General features: G+C 36.2%; 1 protein-coding gene across 1 annotated transcript in view; it reads right to left on the minus strand.

The window, feature by feature from the left end:
• SPINK5 (serine peptidase inhibitor, Kazal type 5) overlaps window positions 1-12,903 on the minus strand; it is a 117,977-nt gene that overhangs the window by 88,706 nt on the left and 16,368 nt on the right. The window contains exon 5 of the mRNA XM_006874516.1: window positions 691-818. Coding sequence (XP_006874578.1) covers window positions 691-818 — 128 coding nt within the window. The remainder of the gene's footprint in view (window positions 1-690; window positions 819-12,903) is intronic.

Genomic DNA, 12,903 nt, shown 5'->3' on the forward strand with positions numbered 1-12,903 from the left:
TTTCTGCTCCCATAACTATTTTACATCCTCAGAAACCCTATACAGGGTGACTACAAGTCAGAACTAATTAAATGGCACACCGCTACATACACAAGAATGAATGGTATTAACATTTCATGGAAAAATATTATTAAAAGGTAATGGAATTTTACATATATATGTATGTGTGTATGTCTAATGTGTATGCCTGTGGATTAGACATTAGAATGCTAAAGGCAAAGTCCACAGTTCAAATCCACCACCCACTTCATGGGAAAAAGATGAGGCTGTCTGCTCCCATAATGATTTACTATATATGGTGGTGGTGGTGGTTGTATGCCATGGAGTCGGTTCCCACTCATAGCGACTTTGTATACAGTTTCCATGACTGAAAATCTTTACAGGAGCACAAAGTCTCTCTGTCTCCCATGGAACCACTAGTAGTTTTGAACTGCTGACCTTGAGATTAGTAACCTGACTCATAACCTTTACTCTACTAGAGGTCCTTAGAAGCCATTTATAGTTTCTATTAATAATAATAGCCACTATGCTATTATTATTATTTTCATTAATAAAAGAAGTAGTAGGAATAGTTTCAGGATAATAAGTATCACCAAATGGATTTTCATTATCTTAAAGATTATGAGAGGGAAATGTATCATTATAAAAAGAACATGCCTTAGGGACAAAGCCTGCCTTAGAGAAACTCACGCATTCTCAGCACACAGGGCACATCTGTTGCTGTATGTTTTCCCATCTGTACCACAAACAGCTGCATTATCAAAGGTACAAAATAAATCCCCATCTCTTTCTCCACTCCTGAAATCAGCACAGTTCAACTGCAAAAGACATGATAAAGAAATATCAAAATATAAGAGACAAAGTATTCCGCAGAGACATAAACAGGTTAAAATGTAAACCCGTTACAATAGCACTCAAAGAAGAAGACAAATATTTTGATAAGATAGTGAACTAGTAACATAACAAATAATAAACCATAATCTAAAGCAAAGGATATATATACCCTCCCGTCTCCTATCAACTATTTCATTCTGTAACATTTCACATTTATGACAATAGTAAAAAAGCATAAAAAATCTGCAAACTATTTTTTGCATTAAAAGTGTATGCCTATCAGTCCTGGTGTGCACTGTAGGATAAGCACTGGATTCCTAACTGCGAAGTTGGCAGTTCAAACCCACCAACTGCTCCTTGGAAACGCAATACAGGGTTGCTATGAGTTAGAATCGACTTGACAACACTTAACAACAACTTTCATGCTGTAAGCCTAGGAATATATATATATATATTTTAAATGAAAATGGAATAAATGATGATCGTAAATGTTATTTCATTCATTCATTTATCCATTCTTCAAAATGTATTGCATATCTACTAAGCTTCCAGCATTCTACTAAATTCTGCAACTTCCTCAGAAAAATAATAATTTCTGAGAGTTAAGTCAAGAAAAAATAAACTTCTGAGTTCTGAGAGAAAGAGACACAACAAATATGACAATTTTAGAGTAAATGAGTATTATAAAAAAGAAATAAACTGAGTAATAAGATAATGCTTAGTGGTTGCTGTTTTGTTGTGTGTCACCAAGTCATTCCCAACTCATGTTGTTGTTGTTAAGTGCCATTGAGTCGATTCCGACCCATAGCGACCCTGTATAGGGTTTCCAAGGAGCAGCTGGTGAGCTTGAACCATCAACCTTGCAGTTCAAATGACTTTGCAGTCTTACGCATTAGCCCACAGCGCCATATCAGGACTCCTCCCAACTCATAGTGATCCTGTATAGGTTTTTCAAGGATGGCTGGTGGGTTTAAACTACCAAACTTGCAGTTACAGTCTAGTGTTTATCATGCAATGCCATACCAGGGCTCCTTAGAATGGGAGTTATTTTAAATATTGTGATAAGAAAGGTAATTGAAAAGATGATACTTGAGGTGAGGTGAAATTAATTAGGAGGAGACAGCCATCAAAATCTGAGCTATTTTACACGTCCACCACCATCACGAATTGCTGTCCACTTCATCTTATGGTGACTCCATAAGTAGATCTGTGTTCCATTGGATTTTCCATGACTGATTTTTCAGAAGCAGATTACTAGGCCTTTGTTTTGAGGTACCACTGGTCAGGCTCAAACCTCTAACCTTAAGGATTTGTGGTAGGAATTAGACTGTTCTGTTTGAGGAGTAAAATAATGTAGCCTGGAACTTAAGGATCAAGCAGGGAACTATTGTCTTTCCAAAATCACTTCTTGAGAAACTACAGAAGTTGCTCAGTTAGTTAGAGCTTGGGACAATTTACTTAACTTCAGATTATTTCATTTAACTTGAGACAATCACTACCATCTTCCTTCACCAGAAAAATCAACAACAGCATACCAGGTCACAGGTGTTGACAGGGTAAAAACAGGGCAGATCAGAAATCCAGCTGGGAGGTGATGATGAAAGGTGTAAGTATTTACTACTCCACCTCCTCCCTCTCCAAACCCTGAGGCCTGGTGGATCACAGCCTACAGAGGACAACTTCTACTAAAGCTGACTATTTGTGATGCCTGAAAGACTGGTTTCTGACATAATGGGGTATCCTCAGCAAAATCCACTGGATCTGGAATCTTCAACTCTGGGCCTTATTCTTTTCCTTATACTTACACTTACCAAGTGGGACACAGATTCAAACTTGATGTATGTTAGCCAATATACTTCACCAGAAAATACAACTAAAATCATTATGGAAACATGTTGTCAAAAATCTTTGGATATTCAGGAAAACTGTGTAAGTAAACACAACAAACTGAACAACAAACATATATCAACTAAAACAGAATTATTAGAGTGGAGAAACAAACTACCAATTGCTACTAAAAAGTATAAATGTGCTTGAAAAAGATAAGAGAAGAAACCTGAAATATGAAACAGGAAAAAGAATGTAATAAAGGAATAACAAGTTGCAAGTTTTTGATATGTAAGGTATTAAGAAACAAATAAAGCAATATAAGAATTAAAACTAAGATGGATGAAAATAGAGAGTATGTGAACCATAAGATCAAAACCCCTCCTATATGTAATGAAAAGGGAAGCATATTAAACAGAAAAGCTAAAGAATATATAAATTAGAAGTAAAAATGCCATAAAGGGGGGCAAATACAAGGGAAGAAGAAAAATGAACAAAATCAGAGAAAAAAATCTAAAATTAATGAAAGTGGAAGAGCAAGAGAAAAAGAAAAATATCTTTGATAACTCAGCTAAAATTCTAATCAATAATAATCAATTTTGAGAGTTTGGGGTTTTTAAGAAAATGAACTGAGAGCAGGCATTCTGGGTGGGAGGCGTTCATTCAGATATTGGCAATAGATGCATTGGGCATTAAGTGTTGTTGTTAAGTGCCATCGAGTCGGTTCCGACCCATAGCGACCCTGTACAGGGTTTCCAAGGGTGTAAATCTTTACAGGAGTAGAAAGCCTCATCTTTCTCCCGCGGAGCGGCTGGTAGTTTCGAACCGCTGACCTTAAGGTTCGCAGCCCGATTCGTAACCACTACGCTTGTTGTTGTTGTTTTTGTTAAGTGCCGTTGAGTCGGTTCCGACCCATAGAGACCCTGTAACACGGTTTCCGAGGGTGTAAATCTTTACGGGAGTAGAAAGCCTCATCTTTCTCCCACGGAGCGGCTGGTAGTTTCGAACCGCTGACCTTAAGGTTCGCAGCCCGATTCGTAACCACAACGCTAGTTGTCAATAATTAGAAATATGGATATTTAATTAAGGATAACCACTTTGTTGGTGTTGTTGTTACACGTCATTGAGTCAAGGATAACCATAATAAGAACAAAAACTGAAATGCAACTTTTATTTATTTATTTTGTATCTATTTCATAAGATTGGGAAATCAATACTGTTGTTGAGAGCTGTTAAGTCAATTCCTACCGATAGCAACCCCATCGGACAGACTAGAACTGCCTCACAGGGTTTCATAAAACATAATCTTTATGGGAGCAAATTACCAAGTCTTTCTACCATGGAAAGGCTAACTGGTTTAGAACTGTCAACCTTTCCGTTAGCAGCTAAGTACGTAACTATTGTGTCACCAGAACTCCTTGATATGTAACTTTTATATCATCATCAATGAAAAGCTTGCAGTAAAGTAGGAATTTTTTTTATAACTAAGTTCACTAATTAAAAAATAAAAGTAAGAGAATTAAATCCTAATGTAACATAACAACAGACGTAAATGGCTAGTACTTACAAATTAAAAGGCAATGCCTGACTGGAAGTTTTTAAAGCAACAAATGATGTATTGATTACAAGAGAAAAATGAAAAGTTACTCAAATATTGAAACAATTGCATAGAAAAAGATATACCAGACAAATGTTAATAAGAGCAAGAGTGTTAGTATAAATAATTGAAAAATCGAATCAAATTTGGTCCAAATTATATTTGATATATATATTGCAAAAGGAAGAAAAGATCAAAGAGTTATAAAAATCATGGTGCTTTTTTATATATATATGTCTAAAAAACAGAATGTAATAGAATTAGATAAATCAATAACTGTGGTTAGAGTCTTTAACACACACATCTAAGAAACTGAGAGATCAAGACAAAAAAGAAAAAAGAAAGAATTGTGTTATGCACAATAAAAATAAGAATCTTAAGCTATTCGAGGTTTATAGAAAATTACAACCAATAAAATAAAATAAGCATTTTATTTATATAAACTATTTTTAAAAATAGAATATTGGGCTAAAAGGAAAGTCTTGTAAAATTTCAAAGAATCAAAAATGATGTGATGCATATATTCTGATAAAAAATGAATTAAATTAACATTAATTAGCAAGTAAATAAAAGTGCTGCATATTTGAAAAATTTTTAAATGCATTACTAAAACTGGGAGAAAGAAAACTAATTAGTAGTTGGTATGACTGTCACGTGGAACTATTTCAAATACAAATCATGTGATAGATGATTATTAATATTTTCAAATACACTTGTAAGAACAACAAAAAGAGTTAAATATTAAAGAACTAAGTGTAAGGAAACTCTTTTTTTGTTCCTGTAAGTGTATTTGAAAATATTAATAATCATCTATCACATGATTTGCATTTGAAGTAATTCCACTTGACATTCATAAAAACTACTTAATTTTCTTTCTCCCAGGTTTTAGTAATGCATTTAAAATTTTTCAAATATTCAGTACTTTTATTTATTTGCTAATTAATGTTTAATTTAATTCAATGTTTTCAGAATACACTAAAGAAATAAGTGTAAGTCGGAGTCCTTTTGTGGCGCTGTGGGTTAATGTGTCAGACTGCAAAGTCGTTTGAACTGCAAGGTCTATGGTTCAATCTCACCAGCTGCTCCTTGGGAACCAGATACAGGGTCGTTATGGGTCAGAATCAACTCTATGGCACTTAACAACAAGAACAAGTGTAAGTCAATCGTTTTTAAATTAGCAACAAGATAAGCATAAAGAAAGAGGATTGAATGATCTGGAGAATAAAAACAACAGAAATGGCCAACAAGAAGTTGGGTCTTTAAAAAAAATAAATATGGTAAAAGCATAGAAGTCTTGGGGGTGTACTGGTTAAAACACTGGACTACTAACCAAAAGGTTGGTGGTTAGAACCCACCAGTGTCTCCATGAAAGAAAAATGTAGCAGTCTGCTTCCATAAAGACTTAAAGCCTAGAAATTTCTATGGAGAAATGCTACTCTGTCCTGTAGTGTCACCACTGTGTGCCATAAAGTTGGTTCCAACTTATAGTGACCCTGCATAGGGTTTCCTGAACTATAAATATTTGTTGTTAAATGAGGTCAAGTCAGTTCTGACTTACAGCAATCCCATATGGGGTTTCAGAGGAACAGCTGGTGAGTTTGAACCACAGACCATGTGGTAAAAATGGACCCTGAGGTGGAGTGCGTTTCCTGTGGCGCCACACCAGGACTCTATAAATCTTTACAGAAGCAGAAAACCTAATCTTTCTCCCATGGAGCAGTTGGCAGATTCAAACTGCTGACCTTGCAGTTAGCAGCCAAATGCACTATACTTACTACACTACCAGGGGTCCTTGTAGTGTCATTATTGTTGCTGTTGTTAGGTGCCATCGAGTCATAGTGACCCTATGCACAACAGAATGAAACACTGCCCAGTCCTGAACCAACTTCACAATCTTTGCTACATTTGGGCCCATTGCTAAAATCACTGTGCCAACCCATCCCATTGGGGGTCTTCCTCTTTTTCTCCAACCCTCCATTTTACCAAACATTATATCCTTCTCCAGGGACTGGCCATGCTGGCTTCTAGGGAGTGTTCTGGCTGTGATTCTGACAACATAAATTAGTTTGTTCTGTTGGCAGTCCATGGTATTTTTAATATTCTAATCCAACACCATGCCTCCAATTCTTCTATGGTCTTCCTTTTTCACTGTCCAACTTTCTCATGTATATGGGGTTATTGATAATACCATGGCTTGAGTCAGGTGCATCTTAGTCCTCAAACCTTTGTTCTTGAAAATTTTAAAGAGGTCTTGTGTAACTGATTTACCTAATGAAATACATCATTTGTTTTCTTGACTGTTGCTTCCATGAGTGTTGATGGTTGATCTGAGCAAAATGAAGTCTTTGACAACTTCAATCTTTTCTCCATTTATATGGCTATTATGTACTGGTCCAGTGGTGAGGAATTTTGTTTTCTTTACATTAAGGTGCAGCCCATACTGAAGGCTGTGGTCTTTGAGCTTCATTAGGATTTTGAGTCCTCTTGGCTTTCAGCTCCAAGATTGTATCATCTGCATATCACAAGTTGTATATGAGTCTTGCTCCAATACTGATGCCACGTTTTGTTTTTTTCATAGAATCCAGTTCCTCAGATTATTTGCTTAGCACATAGATTGAATAAGTATGATGAAAGAAAATAATTCTGGTGCACACCTTTCCTAATTTTAATCTATTCAGTGTCCCCTTGTTCTGTTTAACAACTGCCTCTTGGTCTATGTACAGATTCCTCATGAGAACAATTAAGTGTCCCAGAATACTCATTCTCCAAAATGCTGTCCATAGCTTGTCGTAATCCACACAATTGAAAGCCTTTGCATAGTCAGCAAAGCACAGGTAAACATCTTCCTGGTATTGTCTGCTTTCAGGAAAGCCCCATCTGACATCAACAATGATATCCCTTGTTCCATGTCCTCTTCATGAACCTCTGGAAGTTCACTGTAAGGGTCACTACTAGTTGGAATTAAATCAACAGTAGTAGGTTTGTGTGTTCTGCTTTAGTAGCCAGATATCTAGTAGGACTGAAAAAAAAAAAGATGAAAATAGAACATATGTGAAGAGATAATGAGGAATAACCGCATACATATTGTTGTTAAATGCTGTCAAGTTGGTTCTGTATCATAGTGACCCTGTACAGGGTATCCAAGGAGAAGCTGGTGAGTTTGAACCGCTGATCTTGTAGTTCAAACCAGTTTGTGATCCAGTGCTTATCCTACTGGTCACACCAGGAATCCATATAACTACTAAGATATGCAAAAAATGACAGGAGTTGCAAAGTTGAAGGATTCTAAGAACACAGGATTGAATAACACAAAAGCACCAAGAGAAAATGAAGGAAATACAGAGTCACTGTACCAAAACACATTGGTCGATGTTCAACCACTTCAGGAAGTTGTTGTTGCTGTCAAGTGCAGTCAAATCAGTTCCATCTCATAGAAACTCTGTATAGGATTTCCGAGGAACAGCTGGTGAGTTTGACCCACTAACCTTGCAGTTCAAACCCACCTTGCTGTCCATTGCTTATGTATACAACAGTGCCACACCAGGAAGTAGCATATGATTAATAGACAATAATACTGTAAGAAGAAGTCTAAGCCACACTGAAGACATTGACACAAACACATACATACACACACACAAAATGGTTCCAGGAATTCACAGAATACCAATTGAGATGTGTCAAGAAACAAATGTAACATTAAAAGTGTTCACTCATCTAGGCCAAGAAATTTGGAAGACAGCTATCTGAAAAACCAATTGAAAGAGATTTATGTTTGTGCCCATTCCAAAGAAAGGTGTTCCAACAGAAAGCAGAAATTATTGAACAATGTCATCAATATCACATGTAAATGTTGTTAATATCACATGCAAGTCAATTTTTGTTGAAGATAATTTGGAAGCAATTGCAGCACTACATTAACAGGAAGCTGTCAGAAATTAATGCAGGGTTCAGAAAAGTACATGGGAAAAGGGATATAATTTTTTATGTCAGATGACTCCTAGCTGTAAGCAGAGAATACCAGGAAGATGTTTGCATGTGTTTTATTGACTGAGCAAAGATATTCACCTATGTAGATCATAACAAATTATAGATTAGCATTGCAAATAATAGGAATCAAGAACACTTTATTATACTTATGCAAAACCTGTACATAGACCAAGAGGCATTCATTAGAGCAGAGTAAAAAGATACTGCATGGTTTAAAATAGGAAAAGTGTGTGTCAGGGTAGCATCCTTTCACTCTTGCTTAATCTCTATGCTGAGCACATAAGCCAAAGAGCTGGACTCTTATCAAGAAATATTTGACATCAGGATAGGAAAAAGCCTCATTATCAACCTGCAATTGCAGATGACACTACCTTTCTTGCTGAAAAGAAGAGGATTTGAAGTATATACTGATGAATAAAAAATTACAGTCTTCAGCATGGATTGACCCTCAACGTGGAAAAACAAAAATTCTCACACCTGGACTAATAAGTAACACCATGCTAAACGGAGTTGAAGTTGTCAAGGATTTTGTTTTACTTGACTCTACAGTGAACACCCATGGAGACAGCAGTCAGGAAATATAACAATGTGTTACTGCATTGGGCAAATCTGCTGCAAAAACCTCCTTAAAAAGCAAAAAATGTACGAAGTATGAATCTAGGATAATTGGAAGTTGTCAAAAATGAAATGGAACACAGAACATCAATATCCTAGTCATTAGTGAACTGAAATGGACTGTCATATGATTTATTATGCCGGGAATGACAAATCGAAGAGGAATAGCGTCACATTCATTGTCAAAAATAATATTTCAAGATCTATCATGAAGTACAATGTTGCCTGTGATAGGATGATATCCATATACTTACAAGAAAGACCAGCTAATGCCACTATTATTCAAATTTACACACCAACCACTAGAGTCAGTGATGCTGAAATTGAAGAATTCTACCAACTTCTTCAGTATGAAAATGATCTAACATGCAGTCACGATGCATTAATAATTATTGGTGATTCAAATTCTAAAGGTCTGTTGCCATTGTGAATGACCACTAAGTTTATGACCATCTACTTTAGATGAAACAAATTGTCATTAAAGTCCTTCACCCTGGGAAGGAAACAGTACCTAAGACAGAAATTTAGCAAAAACTTGCCAAAACACTAGATGTAATTTTTGAGTTTGGATTCAGAACTCATTTTGGTGATAGCAAGACTACTGACTTTGCATGATTTATTATTTCTTGGATTATTCAAAGAAAAATGAACCCAAACATAGACTTGTAAAAACATGGCCTGCATGAAGAGAAAAAGAACTTCAAGGCAACAAGGAATGCAAAAACAGAATGAAGAAAGTCAGGGATAATGCAAAGACCTGTATTAATGCTGGCAAAAAGAAGGAATAAAGATCCTGCTGTAATTTGATCTGCAATGAAATGATTCTGTAGATTTTTCACCAGAGGATTAATAAACCATAACATATTTTAAAAAGAAATCTGTGTTGGAAATATGTCCTTAGTGATAAAAATGATGCTGGAGATCACATGTTAGAATTTTGCAAGACCAATGACTTCATCGCAACTACCTTTTCCAACAACATAAAAGGTGGCTATACGTCTGGACTTAACCAGATGGAATGTACAGGAATAAAATTGACGACATCCGTGGAATATATGATGGAGAAACTCAGTATCATCAGTGAAAACAAGGTCAGGTGCCAAGTATGTAACAAGACTATCGATTCTTCAATTTCTTATATGCAAATTCAGGCTCCCAGGACTTTGGTTTTTGGTTTTTCCTCCTATGTCTATGTAACTTAATGGTTAACCAATAACAACAACGATGAGATAAAATTTGAGCCTGTAAGGCTTCCATCTCATACAGATGGAATGGCTATATCAAAAATGTATTTAAAAATGCATTCAAAGTTCAGATCATTTATACATCTGCATAACATTTGCTTTTCAATATATTTTGCGTGTGTATGTCTTCTAAGCACATGAGCAAAGACTTACATTGCCCAGAAGTATGTGGGTTACTTTAGCTCAATTTGGTCTCCTTGAAAATGTGTGAAGCCTCAGCCTAAAGTGAGCTTATACTAACTATGACTGTGGACTTCCATTGTGATACATAACAACAATGACCATTTAAGTTAGAAGACCCACCCTCCAGATACTTAAAAAAGGTTTTGATTTCCATGAAAAATGGCTCAGGACATGGTTGTTGCCCACTACCTAGTGGGCAACTTTCAGCTGTGCCAGTTCACATAGAGGGGACAGGGAGGGGATATTGGGGAGTTGATACGGGAGTAGCCCTAGGCAAGAACACCACTGGCTTTCATTGTTTTTCTTCAGAATTCAATAATTGTTCATGCACAAATGTTTTTTCAGTTTGGTATAGGCTTTAGTGGATATTCATAGAATCAAAATGCTTATTTACTTTCATCAGTGTCTACTTAATAGTTTCTTTTTGAGATGATATACTAGCCTCTTCACTGTTATAGCCAAAATCTCCTCAACCAGACTAGTATTATATTAATTTCCAAACCAGATAGGAATAATTAAGACATGTATAGATTCATTTTTCTATGAATCTAGTTGAAAAAAATTAATATAATATTAATATCCAAATCCTAGTGTATTAAAAATACAGTCATGCTTGATTTACCCTAAGAAAATAAAAATAGTTCAACATTAGAATGTCTAACAAAAATGTATTCTATTAATAGACTCAAAAAGAAAAATCAGGGGATTAATTCCAATAGTTATAGAACCTATAGAGAAGTGATTTGATAATGGTCAATGTAAATTTAAAAAATAAGAACAGAAAAGAGCTTTCTAAAATTTATATACAAAGTATCTACAGTAAACATACCTAATGGAGAAACTCTGGATGCATTCCCATAATGCAGTGTTCATTAACATCACCTACTGTTTAACCTTAAGAAGCTCTGGTAGCGTAGTGGTTACGCATCGGGCTGCGAACCTTAAGGTCAGCGGTTCGAAACTACCAGCCGCTCCGCGGGAGAAAGATGAGGCTTTCCACTCCCGTAAAGATTTACACCCTCGGAAACCCTGTACAGGGTCGCTATGGGTCGGACCCGACTCGATGGCACTTAACAACAACAACAACAACTGTTTAACCTTAAACAAAAAAAAGGAAGAAAAAAAGAGGAAGACCCCCCCAATGAGATGGATCGGCCAAGTGGCAGCATCGATGGACTCAAGCTTGGCAACAGTAGTGAGGTTGGCAGGATTGGGCTGTGTTTAGTTGTGCTGTGCATAAGGTCGCTGTGGGTCGGTACCAACTCAATGGCATCTAACAACAACAACTGTTGAACCTAAGAAACTCTGATAGCGTAGTGGTTACGAATTGGGTTGTGAACCTTAATGTCAGCAGTTAGAAACTACCAGCTGCTCCGCGGGAGAAAGATGAGGCTTTCTGCTCCCATAAAGATTTATAGCCTCAGAAACCCTGTACAGGGTCGCTGCGAGTTAGAACTGACTCCACGGCACATCACCACCACCAACACTAGGAGATCTAGTGGGTTACAAGTTTGGCTTCTACCTGCAAGGTCAGCAGTTTGAATCTACCAGCTACTCTTCAGGAGAAAGATGAGGCTTTTTTCACCCATAAAGATTTGCAGTCTCAGAAACCCTGTACAAGGTTGCTACGAGTAAGGACTAACTCCATGGCACATAACCACCACCACTACCACCACTGTTTAGCCAGGCACCCTAGTAGTAACATAATAGGTTAACCTTTGGGCTGCTAACCACAAGGTGGGTGGATGAAACACACCAACCACTGCATTGGAGAAAAATGAGGCTTTCGGCTTCAGTGAAGATTTTCAGCCTTGGAAACCCTTGGAAACAGTTTTACTCTGGCCTAAACAGTCACTATAAGTTGGAATCCACTCAACAGCAGTGGGTGGTGGTGACTTATATTGTTTAACCATTAAATTATAAATAGTTTTAAATTATTTAAGAAAATAAAAAGAAAATTTTGTTAATATTGAAAGGAATGTTGTAAAACTGCTATTATATGCAGCTGATATAATCAAACAAGTAGAAATAACAAAAGAATCAACAGAGCAACTATCAGAATTAAAAGAGGTCAGCAAAGTGTTTCAATAGAAGATTATGTTGCAGAAGTCAACAGAATTAGCCTAGGCCAACAGTCACGTAGAAATACCATTAAAACACATTAAAGATAGTATTAAGACATTTTCTATGAAGCACCAAAAATTATAAAAATCTTTGTGGAGAATATTTTTGAAAATTTTAAAGCACATAGAAATTATGTGAATTAATAAGAATTCTGTGCTCTTGGATCAGATAACTATTTTCACAAACTTGAATTTTACCTAAATTAATTTTTAAAAAAAATCATGGGTCCTTAATAGAGTTTTTTTCCAAAATGCAAGTTGCTGTTGTTAAGTACTGTAACTCTGCTCCTACTCAGTGACCCTGGAAAGGCTTTCTGAGGCTTTAAACCTTAGTGGGAGCAAAATGCTTCATTTTTCTCTGGTGAAGTAGCTGACAGGCTCAAACCATAGACCTTGTGGTTTGACAGTGCTTATTGTATAGAGTCACTGCACTCCCATACAAAGTAGATTTTTATAAATACCATGAATATTTTATTTACAATGGGTATATTAT

The sequence above is a fragment of the Chrysochloris asiatica genome, unplaced genomic scaffold (assembly GCF_000296735.1).
Source record: "Chrysochloris asiatica unplaced genomic scaffold, ChrAsi1.0 scaffold00280, whole genome shotgun sequence".
In the NCBI taxonomy this organism is placed as follows: Eukaryota; Metazoa; Chordata; class Mammalia; order Afrosoricida; family Chrysochloridae; genus Chrysochloris; species Chrysochloris asiatica.